The sequence below is a fragment of the Miscanthus floridulus genome, unplaced genomic scaffold (genome assembly GCF_019320115.1).
Source record: "Miscanthus floridulus cultivar M001 unplaced genomic scaffold, ASM1932011v1 fs_220_2_3, whole genome shotgun sequence".
Classification (NCBI taxonomy): domain Eukaryota; kingdom Viridiplantae; phylum Streptophyta; class Magnoliopsida; order Poales; family Poaceae; genus Miscanthus; species Miscanthus floridulus.
Genome location: NW_027096399.1, coordinates 176,629 through 194,594, shown reverse-complemented (window position 1 = coordinate 194,594; position 17,966 = coordinate 176,629). Strand labels below are relative to the sequence as shown.

Below are 17,966 nucleotides of genomic sequence, written 5' to 3'. Positions count from 1 at the left end.
GGTCTATCCTCATGTGCGGAACCTTGACATGGTCCCAAAGGTACGCCCACGTTGGCTGGCGACTTAGAGGCTGACCTTGGAACCACTTACGATGAGCCAGAACCTCTGGACAACCAACTAGAAAACGAGCCCACATCCACAGCTATAATAGGTACATGCATCCACCAAGTGACGGGTTGGACGTAGACCGACGACACCCCCCACACAGCTACCGGTATAGAAAACACAAGAGTGTAGAGCCCTAGCTGTACTGACCCGCCTGGTCCCAGTCACTGAGGCAGTGGATCCACATCTAGGACGCACTGTCACCCATGGCGTTGAGAAAGAGAATGCAAGCAAAAAGATGTAGGATCCATGCCCGGCAATAGTACCCAACCGTCTCCTCATTTGCCTCCTCGGGGCACTGTGTGAACTGTGCACGTAGCCATGAGATGGGAACTCCAGAAGTGTGAGCCCCTTGCTCACCAAGCTCACGTCCAAGGAAGGCCTCCACTCGTGCTCTCCAGCCCTCTGACCTGCACTACCCGGTGACTGGGTTCCCATGAATCCTTAGGCCTAGCATCTTCTGACAGTCCTAGAGCGAGACTGTCATCTCCTCGAAAGGTAGGTGGAAGCTGTGAGTCTCCAGCCACCGCCTATATTTAAGACAAAGCAAGATTACTTGTCAAAAAGTCAATCGCATGAACAAATGGCCATGAATGGAGGCAATGATTCACTTTAATACCTGTCTACCAACGCAATTATCGCCGCTGAGTTGAACTTGGGCAACCCACGACGAACCTGAAAGGAGATGACATCCAGGCCAGCTCTTTGCGGGAAAGGAGTGTACCTGTCATCGTACCGAATGTCCAAGAACCCACTGTGGGTCCTAGAACGAAGGTGCGGAATGTCCTGCATCGAATAAAACATAGTCACATGTTACTTCACAAACACATGTATGAATAAAACTTATAGATTATTACCTGCCCCAGCGCAAAGAGACTCCTCGGTGGGCTCCTCGTACGTTGGGTCGAGTAGGTGGAATTGCTCCATCCTACAAAAAAAGTGAATGAATTAGAATTCCAATGTACAATGAAACATGAACTTATAAATGTATAAGTAATTGACACAAATACAAGCATAAATTGAGACATGCATAATTAAATATATGAATAAGACAAATATAAAATAATACTATAAATCAATAGTCCTACCTCACTAATCTGCCAACGACAACTTCGTGAGTTGTGGCCAAGTCCACCTCACTTGTCGCACTCGTACTGCTCGGCATCAGTAACAAATGGAGTTCCTCTCCCATGCCTAAAACTTTTAGGTATCTGATCCATAACCATCCTGTGCCTTGTCCTCTGCCTTGATCCATGCTTGTTCCAATGGTAAGATGGATCCGTAATGTACTTTGGCCCATCATATGGAGGACACTCTCCAAGGTCCTAGAAAGGCACGAAGCGGGGGCTCCATGTGTTCACAAGCGTGTTGACACTAAACTTGTGAGGTATCCTCCTCTCGATATTATAGTTGCGATGCCTAGCTGCTACCACCAAATGAGAACATACAAAGTGGTATTACCTTGGTTTACCACAAGTGCACTTAAAATCTTGGAGGACAACCACATGTATCCTTGACTCTCAAACCTCACCGTCGGACGTTGTACCGCCCCTATGCTCAACCTGATAAGTCCTTGTAGCATGGTCAAAGCATGCAACCTCATGTATGCCAGCCCTTTCTCTTGCCTTCTCTAGATGTGCCTTTGGTTTCGGAGCCCATATGTCTCCATCACTCCTCAACTGCAATGCATGGGCATGTCTATCGTTGAATCAGGCAACAAGCTTATAGAAGGTGAATTGAACAATTGCATTCATGGGCATACCACGTATCCCCAATAGCAACTTATTGAATGACTCTGCCATGTTGCTGCACTGAAACTCGTACCTCCAGCCACCGGTGTCGTCAGCTCTCGTCTATTTCTCCAAATCCCTCATCAAACCAGTGAGCCATTGTCTACCTTCTGCATTTGATGCGGTTCTGACCTGCTCCAACTTTTCCTTAAAGTACTTGTCCTCAAGCTATCGAGCAGTCTCCTAGAACAGATCAAAGTTACCCTTGACACCATCCTTCTAGAGTAGATTCTCGGCAAGGTGCTGAGTACACCAACGATGGTGCAACGGTGCATACCCCTCTATCTGCTCTCGCACGGCATTAAGTATGCCTCGATGCCTATCAGATATGACACCAACCTCCCTGCTAGGCCCAACCACGTGTATCCGGACTAGCCTCAAAAACCATCCCCAACTGTCATTGTTCTCCTTTTCAACCAAGGCAAATGCCAAAGGAACCAACTTGTTGTTCGCGTCATAGGATATGGCTATAAGAAGTGTGCCCTGGTATTTGCCAATCAAGAACGTACCATCAATGGAGAAGATGGGACAACAGTGCCTAAAGGCCTCGACACACTGAGAGAAGCACCAGAAGGCACGGAAGAATATCTGCCTCCCAACCTTCCATGCATTAGGTTTTGGAATGTACTCATAATGCATGCCATGATTCACCACTTTGATTGCAATGAAAAGAACTAGCAGCTGCTCATACCCATCCTCCCAGTCCCCATATATCATCTTCCACGCTCGCTGCTTAGCTCTTCATGCTTTACCATAAGTTATCACATATCCTCCATACAACGCTTCAACGGTCCTGATAATTGTTCTCACCTTCATGTTGGGTTCTCCCTGCAAAATTCCCATCAACCGCTTGGCAATGAGGGTAGATGTCAACTGTCGATGCCTTAGTGTCAGCTCATGGTCAGCACAATTGTGTGGCCCGACAACTTTTGTGATCTTCCATTTTCCGGTTACCTATTGCTTCCTTGCACAAACCCTCCATGGGCAGCGTTCCTTGTCACACACAACTGTGTAATGGCGCTCCACATATGAATGCAATACCCTATAAGGCCTCTTTCGTATCACTGCAATAACCACCTCTTCAAAGCAGAGAGGTCATTGAACACCCTCCCATTCTCAATTATCATGTTAGGACTGGCCTCAGGAGCTTCTAGGAGCTTATCATCACGTCCTTCTACAAACGCCTAATTGGAATGAGCAAGATCGTTGAACTCGTGAACTCTAGGATCACGGCGATCGGGAAAGATACGCCTCATCATCTTAACGTCACTCTCCGTCAGCTCTCCAACAGGGCGATCATCATCAGAATCAAGAGCCCTAGCCATCTCATATGGCTCTGAATCATGCATAATTTCAACACTATTTGACCCACGGAATCCATCTACAAACTGCACTTGCGCAGCAACAAGGGGCACATCCACATTCTCAGGAATGTCTCCTGCAACATCATTATAGAAATGAGGAAAGAATGAAAGAAATAGATGTAAGGAAAGGGGTAAGCTCCCAAAAACCATGCGGTTAAGACACTTACTCAGATGATTCTGTGTTAAAGGGATCTCATAAGGAGGATCTGCCACGGAAAAATGAGTTTGACAACCATCTCCAAATACCGCATTGGGGGCAGATTGAGCATCGGAAAACCGTAGGTGCAATCTACACATGCAGGTAAGGTTCCAGAACAGGAGGGTCGATGTATGCCTGATAATCCATTGTTGGGATAAACCCATGAGGGATGGGATCAACTAACACCCGACGCACAACCACGTCCAAACATTGCAGCTGGCTCTTCATAGCCAATCTTACATAGTTCTCCTACTGATCCGCACAACCAATTAAGATCATTCGCCTGAAGATGTTCGGAGGATAACCTAGGTGCAGTACACCATCAACTTCAATGCCATCATCTCCAAGGCAATACAGCTCCTCCCGAGCCCTTGCAACCATGTCACTAAATGAAGGCCTATCATTGAATAGCACAGGCACGCTTTACATGTCAAGAAACTCAACATATCCATAGTGATCGCTTTCAACAGTGCCTCCATGATATATGGTCACTAGGTTATCCATTTATTTCAAACAAGTAACGCAACACATTTCCTTTAGTCCAAATTAGACGATAGATAGTACCTAACAAGTACTTTCTAACTACAAACTAAGTAATCAAGATAATAACTACGAATATATTTACAATGTACTCACTAAATAGCTAGATCATAGGTACATAACTAAAAATGTAACTACATATCTAAGTAGCTATCTAACTATATCTATGTGCACATGTGTCTATGTTTCTATCTATCTACATATATATCTCACTAGATCACTAACTAAGTCAACTATCTGAGTCATCACATTAACTAATAAATAACAAATATCAACTAAGTAGGTACATTGCATATTCATAATTTTTACCCGCCCGGGGCGACGAACGATGGGCGTGGGTTAGGCTGAAGATAGACGACGGTGGTGGCGCGGCAGACGACAGCGCGCGCGGCGAGCGCGGGATGCCCGGGGCTACGCGCGACGAGCCCGGCTCGACGGGCGCGGCCTAGGGTCGACGGTGGAGGGCAAGGCGCGGCGTGGCGGCCAACCACTGGAGACAGCACGGCGAGGGGCACGGCGCGGGGCGGGGGGGTGACCTCGGCGCGGCACGGGGGGGCGCAGGCACGGCCTCGGGTGCGGGAGCAGGCGCGGCCTCGGAGCGGCGAGGGGCGTGGCACGGGGCGGGGGCGGCCTCGACGCGGCGCCGGGCGCAGTGCGGGGTCGAAGCGGTGAGGGGCGCGGGAGCGGGCGCGGAAGAAGCCGCGGCAGCGCCGGCTCAGCGGCGAGGCGCGGGGCGGCAGCGCGCGGTCGGCGCTGGCTAGGCGCGCGGCGGCGACGCGGTGCGGCGCCGAGCAGTGGCGCGGGCGCGGGCGCGGAGGCGGCCGAGGTGGCGCGGGCGTGGAGGCGGCGGTGGTGCGGGCAAGGCGGCGGCGGCGGCAGGGCTAGGGCGCGAAAGGAAGAAGAGAGAGGACCGGCGCAGGCCGTAGATATTTCCGAGCTCGGCGCCAAAATCTACGGCGCCGAGCTCGGCGCCAGTCACTCTGGCACCGAGCCCCCTGGCACGTCATGGCCCCGTGCCCAGGAGCTCGGCACCAGTGACGGTGGCGCTGAGCTCGGTGCCAGCATCAATGGCGCCGAGCTAAGGGTCTATTTTCTGAATTCTTTCCACCAGGGATCTATTTGTGAGAAACTTTCAAAAAAAAAAAGCCAAATTGTAAAAAATTCGGCCCAGTGTGGCCCACCTAGCTTGGTTGTTTAATCAGGTACTTAAACGAATGTTTTGAGAGTTTATGTTTGAGGATCACGTCGGTGAACTTTACAACAGCGGCGAGCTCTAGGATGATGATCGTGGGTGGCTCTGGTACAGCCTGCAAAAGGACGCAGGTCCTTGTACCCCCTGGACCCTGCAGATTCTTTTCCGTATGAACCACGACGCCGTGTACGTTATTCACTTGTGACACGCGAGTGCGATCCTCAATAACAATCCTCGAGAAAATTCAAAAATAATCTAAACGCGGTGGATTCTCAATTCCCATATACCGTTACCACGTCTTAACAAAAAAATTCATTTTTATTCGTCGTGCCATCATTAAATATTTGTATTGGCCCTGTTTGCTAGATAGCACTTATGAGCCATGGTACAGTGTTTTTCTCTGACAACAAATCAGCGAACAATACTTTTAAGACTGGCTTTTTAGCGAAATGAACCGGGCTAGTACTCTCTCTCTTTCAATTATTAGTCGTTCTATTCGCAAAAAAAAAAATTATCAGTCTATCTATTTTTTTAAAAAAATCAAAGCATATAGAATTTGATCAAATTTATATATTAAAATAATAACATTTAGGATACCAAATAAGTATCATTAGATTTTTTATTGACTATGTTTTCATGGTATACTTATTTGATGTCATAAGTCTTTGTAATTCTCTCTATAATCTTAATCAAATTTGAGATGCTTTGTCTCTCTAAAAAAGTTAGAATAACTTGTAATTTAGAACGTAGAGAGTATGATCCATCATGATACCTATCTACAACATAAAATAATAGTGCAATCAATCATGTTTATTACCGCAAAGTTTGGTATTTATAAATGAGATCCTCTGCAGTTGGCCATGTGACTTCTCTCTACGGTTGCTGAAGATCTAGACGTTCATTCATATCTAACGGTGGCCAGAGCATAAGTGCTGCCTCCCTCAGCTAGCTGGGCTTCGGCCCAAACAACAGAGCCGCGTCCACTCAAAAAAAGAAAAGAAAAAAAAAACTGTACAACAGAGCAGCTGTATTTTGCTTCCGGCATGATTACTCGATACTTTGCCGCCGGGACTGCGTTTTTGGCGCGAGAAAGGAAAGGGTGGGCGCCGAGATCGGACTGCTGCTGCTGTGGTGTTCTCGATCAGTAAGCAGGTGGACTTCTGCACTCACGTCATCCCTTGCTGTGATGTGTTGTTCTAATTTGATTTTTTTTTTGTCCTCCCTCACTGGATTTTGCTGGAATGATAGATTGAAGGAGATCTGATATGGAAGCTTGAAGGGAACATCAACTTGCTTGAATGAAAACAAAATTTGCATATTTAACATGGAAGAAAATAGGTGTGTAACGTTATGATTGTTTTTTTGTGGTCCAACTAATTTAGGGATAGATTGTAGTTGTTCAGTTTGCCACCTAATATCATGTCATCTTTATCTGTTTTCTTGTAGGGAGGGCATGCTTCCTAATCTTTTACCTCAAGTTGGCATGGAGTTCAGTACTATAGATGAGGCTTGGATATTTTGGATTAGCTATGGGGGTCGCAAAGGCTTTGAGGTGAGAAAAATGTACACAAACAAAAGAAAGTTAGATGGGAAGGTTAGTTCCTGCAGATTTGTTTGTGCAAATGAAGGTCAGAGAAAGCCAGATAAAAGAGATCATCTAATAAAGTGTCCAAGAGCTGAAACTAGGACCAACTGTCAAGTTCGTATGGGACTTATAATGGACAAGAATAAGGGAAATTATAAAGTGACTGATCTGTTTTTGGAACACAATCATACCCTTTAGCTGCCACAAACCTCACACTTGATGGCGTCCCAAAGGAAAATTTCAGAGTTACAAGGTTTTGAAATTGAGATGGCTGACGATGCAGGAATTGGGCCCAAAGCTGCTCATGAGTTGGCTTGCATACAAGTTGGTGGCTCCGTTAATCTCAGTTACATTCTTCAAGACCACAAGAACTATTTACGGGCCAAGCGGCAACGGGAGATGGTATATGGTCAAGCAGGAAGCATGCTTATGTATTTTCAGGAAAAAAATGCCGAGAACCCATCATTTCAATATGCACTGCAGATGGATCGGGAAGAACAGATTGCAAACATATTCTGGGTTGATGCTAAAATGCTCACTGACTATGCATATTTTGGTGATGTTGTCAGTTTTGATACTACCTTTGGTACAAACAAGGAGAGTAGGCCTTTTGGTGTATTTGTTGGGTTCAACCATTTTAGAGAAACAGTGGTTTTTGGTGCTGTTCTCATGTATGACGAGACATTTGAATCCTTCAAGTGGCTATTTGAGACCTTCCTGAGGGCCCATAATGGTAAGCAACCTAAAACAATATATACCTATCAAGATTATGCAATGGGAAAAGCAGTTAAGGAAGTTTTTTTAGAAGCATGGCATGGTCTGTGCACTTTTCACATTATGCAGAATGCTGTCAAGCATCTAGCTGAACCGGATGATGAGGAATCAGATGCATTTCCCAAACAGAAAGTAGAAGACAACAATAAAGAACCAAGTATTCTCTTTGATTTTAGTGCGTGTATGTATGAGTATGAAGATGAAGCAACATTTAAAGATGCATTTAACATCATGAGGTCAAAGGCGAAAAAGCAAACTTGGTTGGATAGTATATACAAGGTAAGAGAAAAATGGGCCGAATGTTACATGAAGGATGTGTTCACATTAGGGATGAGAAGTACACAACTCAGTGAGAGTCTGAATAGTGACCTAAAGCGACATTTCAAATCTGATTTTGATATAATCCGATTTCTTAAGCATTTTGAAAGGGTTGTGGAATATAAAAGAAAGAAAGAACTGCAATATGAATTTGAATCAAGAAAAAAATTGCCTAGAATCAAAATGAGGACACCTATGTTAATCCAAGCTAGCAAGCTTGTACACACCACATATTTTTGAAGCTTTTCAAGGTGAGTATGAGAGGTCAATGGTAGCATGCACCAGAACATTAGAAGGCACAAATGAATATCTTGTAGCAATTGGGAGTCTAGATGAAAATTTTACCTTTGAGAAGGAGTACAAAGTTATTGGTGATCCATTAGAACAGATCAGTACATGCAGCTGTAGGCAATTCAATAGAATCAGAATACTATGTGGCCATGCTTTAAAAATCCTTGATTTGATGAATATCAAATCACTTCCCACACAATATGTACTGAAGAGATGGACACGGGAAGCACGCAGTGGAGCTGCACAGGACAACAAAGGCCGAGACATAATAGAGAATCCAAAATTAGATGATATGCTTCGCTACAAAGATATGGCTCGCAAATTTCTCAATTTGGCATATCGAGCTACCAGCCATCCAAAATGCACCTTATTAGTAAACAACACACTGGATATGCTCAGCAAGCAAGTTGAAGAAGAAATGAATGGTGTTACAAGCCCTATGGATCCCATCATGGCTCCACCAATGTTACTTTGCCTAATGAATTGTTGAGTACAGCAAGTCTAAAGAAAAAAGAGGTGGAAACAAAAACCTCGAAACGCAAAAGAACTTGGCTTGACAAGAAGCGCAAGTGTACAAAAAAGGGAGGTAACAAAAAAGAAAACAGTACAAAGGTGTGTGACAAGAAAAAAAAAAAGTTCGAAGGTTTGTGACAAGAAAAAAGAAAAATGTTCAAAGGTATTTAACAACACAAAATATATCAGATTCTCTCTAACTGTATTTGCTACAAAAAGTTTCAGTTGTATTTAACTATTTGATTCTCTTCTATCTGATCAGGAGCAACAGACTACAAAAGTGTCAGTCGATGATGGCGCAACACTACAAAATACATGCCTAAACCATCCATCTTTACCTCAGGAAGAGATCTCTGAATCATACACAGTCATCAATAGTTTCTCTCAACTATTGACGGTAATATTACAAAGTAATATATTTTTCCTCTGAATCATACATGGTCATTATGTTGAATTATTTTTGTTCTATTTTTTAGGGAGCAATGACAGATGGTGTTATTGGTGAATTCTAGTAGTACAGGTTATGTCCCCTTTGCATTTGTCCTGCAATGACAGATGGTGTTCAGATAGTTTTGGTTTTGTGGTTTAAGTGTAATCAGCCAAATGGAGCTTCCCGTAATATGCATCATTTTGTGCATCTTGATGAAATTGCAGTAACCAGCAACATCTTTTGTGCAGACATATGAAATTGCAGTAACGAGTGACATCTTTTGTGCATTGCATTCACAATAGCATTCCAAATCAATTTACAACACAATGGCGATATTTACATCTTCTATAGTCACAAATTGTTTGCTAGCACTTGAACAATTTACAGAAGGGATTCCCTTTACAGAACTGATAGCAATTACAGTATCCTTCCATCACTAGTCTTTTACAGTCCACTGATCCACTCTTCCACGACCAGCAGCAGCGGCAGCATAATCCGCATCTTCCTCCCCAGTCGCTGAAGGCCGCGATTTCGTGCTGTAACCAGTGTTGCCAGCTGAGAATGAGTTGCTGCTCCTCTTCGCCTCCTGGGCAGCAGCAGTGTTGTTGTCCAGAAGCTCATCCCATCCTCCATATCCGCCACTGCTTTTGCTGGCTCCCCAGCCATCTCCACTGCTGCTGCTCTTGGTGTTATCATCAGCTCCAACAGCGGTTGCGGGAACGCCACTGCCTTTTCTCCTTCCCCATACAGCGTCAAGCAAAAATGATATGGCCGACTGACCGAGCGGGAACGCCATGGCCATTAGAAAGGCCTTTGTCCCCGTTGCAGCAAACATGGACACAAGCATCACCGGTAGCAGGAATCCGTACATCTTAAATACCTAGGCCACAAGTATAGAAAGCAGCAGGCCATTGATCAGTCACTACGACAACAACGAAGCACAGTTATTCATTCATTGATTTTATTACAGTACTGATCTGATATGCATGCTAAATTAGTGATGAAATGAAAAGCAGCAGGAACAGAAGCTGATGAGTCTGGGCTAATTGATTGTAGTGATCAGTTAAGTTCCAAATTAGAGAATTATAAGTAGAGATTTGGTTTAGATATACTAGGCAAAAGAAATATATTGTTGCTTAAATGTAACTCAGAATGATTGGCAAAGGATCTATGATCCCAATCCCATTATACGCTCACTGTCCAGAGCACGCAAGAAAATTGAAGTTATGTTTTCAAAACGAAAATTGAAATTATTGATGGCATAATGACAGAGCCTACCAGAAAGAAAGGGGGAAAATACAGGAACAAAAATTCTATACAATATGTATGTAGCAGACCTTGGAGAACCAGGGCTCGTCGAACAGTTCCCCGGCACCACCAAATCCGGGGAACGCAGCGTCATCCTCGTAATCATAATAGTATTCCTCCTCCTCTAGAGAAGAGGAACCGTAGTCTTCTTGGCTGCCGTCGGGGTCGGACCACCACCTCCTCCTCGTCGCCCTGCTGCTCGTGGTGGCGGTGGTGCTGTCTCTTCCATGGGTGTTGCCGTTGGAGAACCACCAGCTGGAGGAGCCGCGGCGGAGGAAGGAGGAGAGGATAGGAAGGGGCGGTTTGCCTGGTGGTGCTGGAACTGGAGGCGCTGGCGAGGACCTCCGAGGGGAGCGCCCCCTCCGAGGGGAGCGGGAAGGGGAACGCCGAGTCGCCGACCCTTCAGACCTAGGAGGAAGAGGACGGCGGAGTCGAATCAGTGGACGCTAGCAATTGGGCTGATATGGGCCTGGTTACAGGCTTGTGAGATTGGTTCGTTTGCTTGACTCACGGTTGGATAGAAATCGGATGGTTTAGATCAGTGACTGCAGAGACAAGTCGTTTTACTCGACTTTAGAGGATCTTGTTCCGTCGCTGGCTAGGGCCATGGGAGCCATCGTGGCATACCAAGTCACGCCTTATGCAGTGGCGTAACTCAGTCATGTTATGCACTTTGACGTGAATAAAAGTGTTATTTCTTAAAATTTTAGTTAGGACGTGTCATTATTAATTTTAGTTTTTTTTATAAATAAAAAATCACTCTTGCACGACGCCAACACATCATCTACTAGCGAAGCAGCGAGGGGCAGGAGTGTCATTTTCACCCGTACGGCACAACGGAATTCCCCGCGCCTCTATGCACAAGTGCGCAACATCGATTCGAGAGTCGAGAAGTCAATACTCGAGACATCCCCTCACGTTGGCAATGGCGACCAGTTTGCTCCCATCCATGGCGAATCCTCTCCTCCGCCCCTTCCACCTCGCCGCCGTCTCCCTCATCCTTCTCGCTCTCGTTCCCCACACTAGCGCTGCGACGGCCAGCACCTCCATCAGCCTTCCCCCACGCGCGTCCGCCCTCCCCACGGGGCTAGGGACGACGCGCCGTCGTCGGCCACGGGACACGTACTCCTCCGCATGCCTGCCTTCTCCGACCGCCTCCACGCTCCGCCTTCCCTGCAGTCCGTCGGTGGCTCCTCCGCGCCGCGCCGCCTCCTCGTCACCCCGGCCATCGCGTGGGGCCAGAAGAACCAGGCTGCCACCGCCCCGTCGCCGTAAGCCGCCGCTCCTCTGCGCACGCGTCATACCGACCACGCCCGCGCCGCCGCCCAAGCGCGCTACATGAACTACGGGGACACCCTCGCAAACTTGCACTTCGTATGCCAGCCCCCGTTCTGCTTCGCCGACTCCGACCACGACCTCCTCGCGGTGCTCTACGGCCCGCACACTGGCGACTGCTGCACAACAGCGTCTACGGCATCGTGTGCACCATCGAGGGGGCGCCACCAATCCTGCCGTTCTCCTGGCGCGCCTTCATATATTCCGACGGCGACGTGTGCCACGTTGAGATCGGGTACATGAACAACTACGGCAGCCTCTACAGCTTCGACTGCCCTGCCTGGACCTGCGAGCGGCATCTCTCGACATCAGCCGACGAGGCGCGTGGGTCATCAGCGCCATTTCGACACCGTGCGGCGGCCGCACCAGCAGCGCCGTCGCCGCGTCGGCGCGCAACGCGATAGCGCTGCTGCCTCTTCTGGCCGTACCTTTCCTCCCACCTCCCCTGCCCGCGGCGGTGGCTCTCTCCTCCCTGGCCTGTCTAGTCCTCGCCGCCGACCTCTCCGCGAAGGAGCACATCAAGGTCAACCACGCCACCTGCAGTGTCTACAAGTACGACAACGCCACCGGCGCGATCGAGCGCGCGCGTCCATTCGCCGGCCTGCGCTTGGTATGCCCTCGACCACTCTGCATCGACGCCGACGCCGACGCCGACTACGATGAGCGCACTCTGTGGATGGCCTACGCGCAGCGCAGCCATGGCCGCCGAGACGACCCGCTGCGCGTCTACTGCACCGTGCACTCCCTTGTGGGCGCCGCGTCTCCGTCCATCTTCTTCCCCTGGAGGAAAACCTGGCGCACCCATCTGCCCGTCCGCGTCGCCGACATAGGCGCCACCGTGGCCTCCGGCGACCATGTCTGCTACGTCGAGCTCGCGCACATGGACTACAGGGAGGGCTACTACATCCGCTGCCCCACCACCAGCGATGGCTATGCCCACGTGTCCTGCACGGAGTTCCCCGAGGAGCCCGTAGCGTCTGCCGTACTGTGGGAGCACCGCCTGACGTACCGTGACACCGTCGGCCCCAAGTGCGAGAGGTACAAGTTCGGCGCCTCCGGGCAGTTCTGGGGTCACGATTACAACGCTGACCTCTGATCGCATCCGCATCCGCCATCGTCTCTTTTGGTAGGCAAGTGTTTAGTTCGATCGATGATCGTTTCATCCTATATCAATCGGTTGTTTTTTGTGTTCCAAGACAAGATGTAATATCAGACTAGATGTAGATCAAATCCAGATGAAGATTGGTTCATATATTGCACGCTTGCTTGGTAGATGTGATGTCTTCTCGAATGTCCATCGCGTACATTCAAATCCTAATATTCTGTCTACTTCCTATTTTTTAGAGAATGACACAACGTATCAAGTGTTTGAATCCCCGGTTTGAACTTAAAAAAAATTCCGGTTGAAGCTGAAAATACAGGTTCGATTTCTAACAAATCCCACACAACTTTACGACCCAGTCGAAGTTTTTTTTAAAAAAAAATAAAACAGTCATTGAAGCTAACATTTAGTTCAAAAAATTTCAGAAATGTTATATAACACACAGTGTGTTTTAACAAAAAAAAACACACATAATTTTTTTTTGTATCTCTCTCTCTTTCTCACCGGTGACTACCGGCGCCGGCGACTGGCGAGCTCGCCCCGGCGCGGCGGTGGTGGCGGCGGTGGTGGATCTGTGATTTGTCCTTACATAGAAAAAAAAATTATGATCTGTGATCTGTGATATATGGAGGACTAGAGGCTGAATGTAGAAGAAGAGTGAAAGCTGTTGGATCTTAATCCTATGATATAAAAAATTTATGTGTTCAAACTATATAATAAAAAATTTAACCAAGATCGAAGTCAGATGTTTTGAGGCCAGGCAATACGTTTTGGAAAGGGCACTGCACGCGCATGGTGAGCTCCCGAGTCCCTACCTATGTTTGGGTCATGTTTAGTTCATCTAAAATCCAAATTTTGATACTATGTAAAAAGAAGATTCTTCGTCATATTAAATTTACAGTACATACATGAAGTACTAAATGTTAACGAAATCAAAAACTAATTGCACAGTTTAATTGTACTTTATGAGACGAACGTTTTGAGCCTAATTAGTCAACAATTGAACAATTATTATCAAATACAAACAGAATACTAGAGTGTGCTACAGAAAATTCGACGGCGCTAACTTCGGCCAAACTAAACACGGCCTTGCTATTACAAGTTAGTACAGCGTACTATAGTATATATATTAAAAAAATAGCACTGTAAAAGCCGAGGCCTTGCTATTACAAGTTAGTACAACGTACTATAGTATATATATTAAAAAAATAGCACTGTAAAAGCCGAGCGATAGGACGCGGAAATTCTACCCTGCAGCCTGCAGGGCATGTGCTCCTAGGCATGCGGCCGTTAGATGTTGTCTTGAGATCTGTGACAACCTTTATAGCCCACTCATATACTGCTCGTATTTTATACCGGAACGTTTTCTAAACGCCGTATTCTTTTCTGACACAAACTGACAACTTTTTCTTTCACTCCTCCGTCTCACGACTCGCCCATCTTCCACCCCACTCGTTTGCTTCCCTTATTTTCTCTCCCAAGCGACGACGCCTCCTGCCATACTCGCCGCCGCCGCCGTCGCCGTTGTCCTTTTTCTCTCCCCGCCGCTCCTCTCTCTCATCTCTCTCCGTCTCTCTCTCCGCCGCTCCTCTATGTCTCTCCATATTTTTTACCTGCCCATCCATTTTGATTTTTGGTTTTGTTCCCTTGATATTTTTCTTTTTCTTTCTTATATGCTAATAGATCTGTTTTTAGCGTTTTGATTTGAAGGTATTGACCGCGGTGCCTTTTCGGTAATATAGTTCATTTTGAAATAGTTTTTAACAGATCTGTACTGTTTTCTTGAACATTCAAACTAGCGGATGTAAGTTCAATGCCATCTCCACTAAGATTTATTTCTTGTATGGTCGTAGGTCTTTCAATTCGTGAGCTAGTTTATTTTGGTTATATTAAATGCAGGAATGCAGTGACAATTAATTGCATTTTGGTTTGATTTAATTGTACTAGTAACTACTGGATAAAAATCTACATTACATATTTTGTGTACACATGTCTGACTGCAATGTATATTTCATTAATATGTACAGGTATATTTTTTTATTCCGGTTTCAATAATTATCTAGAAGTTAGCAGATACGTTATTATGTATTCATTCCTCTTCAGATCTAGTACTGCTTCCTATTCAGACCAGGTATTTGTCATTCACCAATTTCAGTTCTCTGTTGAATTATTTTTTCTCTTATTCGCAGAAGAACAGATAGTTCATTGCGATAAATTAGTTGATGATTACTACGGATTTGATTCTTATCAAATTTGGATTACATAGTATTTTACTGCATCATTACAGTTCATAAAAAAATATTTTCTTTTTAACAAATATTCTAGGTACTACATTAGAATAAATGTTATGTCCCATTACTTAATTAAATGTCTACAGAGAAAATGTTCATGAGGCCTCTGCTTTCTACTGCTAGAAGATTTTAGCCTTGTCTGCCGTTACATCTGGATTTTAAACTTGTGATTATAAGAACTAGTAGTCATTCTGCTGCGTACATTATCATGTATTTGTTTCTATACAAATTAACCTGTTCTGAGTAAGAATTTACTATAGTTTGAAATTTTTAAGAGTTATAGAAAATCGTTGGGGCATAACCCTCTTAGCGACGCGCCATATCGGAACCCGGGTATGGTGTTAAATGGGCAAGGGCCGGGTTGTCACCCCCGTGACGCACCGTGTCGTGATCTGGGCATGGTGTCAAGTAACCAAGGATTGGGTCGTCGCTTCCTTAGTGGCGCGCTACATCGGCGCCCGGGTATAGTGAAAAATGAGCAAGGGTCTTTGCATCAGAGTCGACGGGTGCGAAGGGTAAGGAAGCTAGTCGAACCAACTAGGATCCGTTTAGGTAGTTGGAATATAGGGTCACTTACAGATAAGTTAAGAGAATTAGTTGATACCGCGACTAGGAGGCGTGTAAATATATTATACGTTCAAGAGACTAAATAGAAGGGTCAGAAGGCGAAGGAGGTGGACAATACAGGTTTCAAGCTTTGGTACACAGGGACAGTCGCGAATAGAAATGGAGTAGGAGTTTTGATTGATAAGAGCCTCAAGAATAGTGTGGTGGGAGTGAGAAGGCAAGGAGATAGGATTATCTTAGTCAAGCTTGTCGTGGGTGATATGGTCTTGAACGTAATTAGTGCGTATGCCCCCCAAGTAGGCCTCGACGAGAGTGCTAAGAGACAGTTCTGGGAAGACTTAGATGGCCTGGTTAGAGCTATACCTAGTAGTGAGAAGCTTTTTATAGGAGGAGATCTTAATGGGCATATAGGTACTACAAGCGCAGGTTTCGAGGCAGTTCATGGAGGTTTTGGGTATGGTAGTAGGAATCAGGAGGGGGAGGAGGTTCTGGACTTCGCGGTAGCTTTTGACCTGATGATAGCCAACACTTTCTTTAGAAAGAGAGAATCTCATCTAGTGACCTTCAGTAGCGGACAACACTGTAGCCAGATTGACTTTGTCCTCGCAAGAAGAAAGGACAAACGAGCATGCTTGGATTGCAAGGTGATACCAGGGGAGTGTGTTGTTTCTCAACATAAGCTTTTGGTGGTAGATTTTCGTTTTCAGGTGCGTGCCCGTAGGGATAAACAAGCTAAGATTGAAAGAACAAAGTGGTGAAAACTGAAAGGGGAGACGTCAGAGGTATTTAGGGAAAGGGCTATCAAAGAGGGCTCTTAGAAGGAAGAAGACGACATAAACAATATGTGGGACAAGATGGCAACCAACATTCGGAAGGTAGCCTCAGAGGTGTGTGGAGTAACCAAAGGAAGGGGACACGAGGCTAAAGATACTTGGTGGTGGAACGAGGAAGTCCAAAGGGCTATTAAGGAGAAGAAAGAATGCTATAGACGCTTGTACCATGACAGGAGTGTGGACAACATAGAGAAGTATAAGGTGGCAAAGAAGACTGCAAAGCGAGCTGTAAGTGTGGCAAAGGGTAGAGCGTACGAGGATCTTTACCAACATTTAAGTACGAAGGAAGGAGAGAAGGACATTTATAGGATGGCTAGGGTTCGTGAGAGAAAGACACGGGACTTCAACCAAGTTAAGTGCATTAAGGATGAAAGGGAGCATCTCTTGGTAAAGGAGGATGAGATCCGACATCGATGGCAAGAGTATTTTGACAAATTGTTCAATGGTGAGAATATGGACACAACCTTTCAGTTGGATGACTCTTTTGATGACACCAATAGGCGCTTTGTGCGGAGAATCCAAGAATCTGAGGTCAGAGAGGCGTTGAAAAGGATGAAAGGAGGTAAGGCGATGGGACCGGATGGTATCCCAATCGAGGTGTGGAGATGCCTCGGGGACATAGCTGTAGTATGGTTAACCAAGCTGTTCAACCATATTTTTCGATCGAACAAGATGCCTGATGAGTGAAGGAGAAGTATATTGGTACCGATCTACAAGAATAAAGGGGATATTCAAAGTTGTACAAATTACCGGGGAATTAAGTTGATGAGCCATACTATGAAGCTATGGGAGAGAGTTATCGAGCATCGCTTGAGAGCAATAACGCGGGTCTCTATGAACCAATTTGGTTTCATGCCCGGAAGGTCAACCATGGAAGCCATTTTCTTAATAAGACAAGTTATGGAGCGGTATAGGGAGAAGAAGAAGAACCTACACATGGTTTTTATTGACTTGGAGAAGGCTTATGATAAAATACCAAGGAATGTTATGTGGTGGGCTTTGGACAAACATAAAGTCCCAACGAAGTACGTCGGGCTCATTAAGGACATGTACAGCAATGTTGTGACTAGAGTTCGAACAAGTGATGGAGACACGGATGACTTCCCGATTAGGATAGGACTACATCAAAGGTCAGCTTTGAGCCCTTATTTGTGTGCTTTAGTGATGGATAAGGTCACAAGGGACATACAAGGGGACATCCCTTGGTGTATGCTTTTTGCGGACGATGTAGTGCTAGTTGATGAAAGCCGGACAGGAGTGAATCAGAAACTGGAGTTATGGCGGGAGACTTTGGAGTCCAAAGGTTTTAGACTTAGTAGAACTAAAACTGAGTATATGAGATGTGACTTCGGCACTACTACTCGGGAGGAGGAAGATGTTAGTTTGGAAGGTCAAGTAGTGCCTAGGAATGATACCTTTCGATATTTAG

General features: G+C 45.9%; 2 protein-coding genes and 1 pseudogene across 2 annotated transcripts; 1 reads left to right on the top strand and 2 right to left on the bottom strand.

Moving 5' to 3' along the window:
* Positions 1 to 4,303: 4,303 nt before the first annotated feature.
* On the bottom strand, positions 4,304 to 6,235 carry LOC136530850 (uncharacterized). Its single transcript, XM_066523562.1, has 2 exons — positions 6,206 to 6,235; positions 4,304 to 4,879 (listed from the first exon to the last, which is right to left on the bottom strand). The coding sequence occupies exons 1-2, from the start codon at positions 6,233 to 6,235 to the stop codon at positions 4,304 to 4,306; spliced, it is 606 nt and encodes a 201-aa protein (XP_066379659.1).
* Positions 6,236 to 6,419: 184 nt separating this feature from the next.
* On the top strand, positions 6,420 to 7,859 carry LOC136530838 (protein FAR1-RELATED SEQUENCE 5-like; annotated as a pseudogene).
* A 1,663-nt stretch (positions 7,860 to 9,522) lies between these two features.
* On the bottom strand, positions 9,523 to 11,408 carry LOC136530849 (uncharacterized). Its single transcript, XM_066523561.1, has 3 exons — positions 11,311 to 11,408; positions 10,439 to 10,817; positions 9,523 to 9,981 (listed from the first exon to the last, which is right to left on the bottom strand). The coding sequence occupies exons 1-3, from the start codon at positions 11,406 to 11,408 to the stop codon at positions 9,538 to 9,540; spliced, it is 921 nt and encodes a 306-aa protein (XP_066379658.1). The 3' UTR covers positions 9,523 to 9,537.
* Between the last annotated feature and the right edge of the window lie 6,558 nt (positions 11,409 to 17,966).

What these genes read in the sequence shown, in the direction of transcription:
- LOC136530850 (XM_066523562.1), bottom strand. Translation starts at nt 6,235, where the DNA reads ATGCCGGAAGCAAAATACAGCTGCTCTGTT. An exon ending in CAAAATACAGCTGCTCTGTT is followed by an intron (nt 4,880 to 6,205) that starts GTACAGTTTTTT and finishes TTCGCGCCCTAG; the next exon opens with CCCTGCCGCCGCCGCCGCCT.
- LOC136530849 (XM_066523561.1), bottom strand. Translation starts at nt 11,408, where the DNA reads ATGAGGGAGACGGCGGCGAGGTGGAAGGGGCGGAGGAGAGGATTCGCC. An exon ending in AACGTGAGGGGATGTCTCGA is followed by an intron (nt 10,818 to 11,310) that starts GTATTGACTTCT and finishes TCTTCCTCCTAG; the next exon opens with GTCTGAAGGGTCGGCGACTC. An exon ending in ACGAGCCCTGGTTCTCCAAG is followed by an intron (nt 9,982 to 10,438) that starts GTCTGCTACATA and finishes CTTGTGGCCTAG; the next exon opens with GTATTTAAGATGTACGGATT.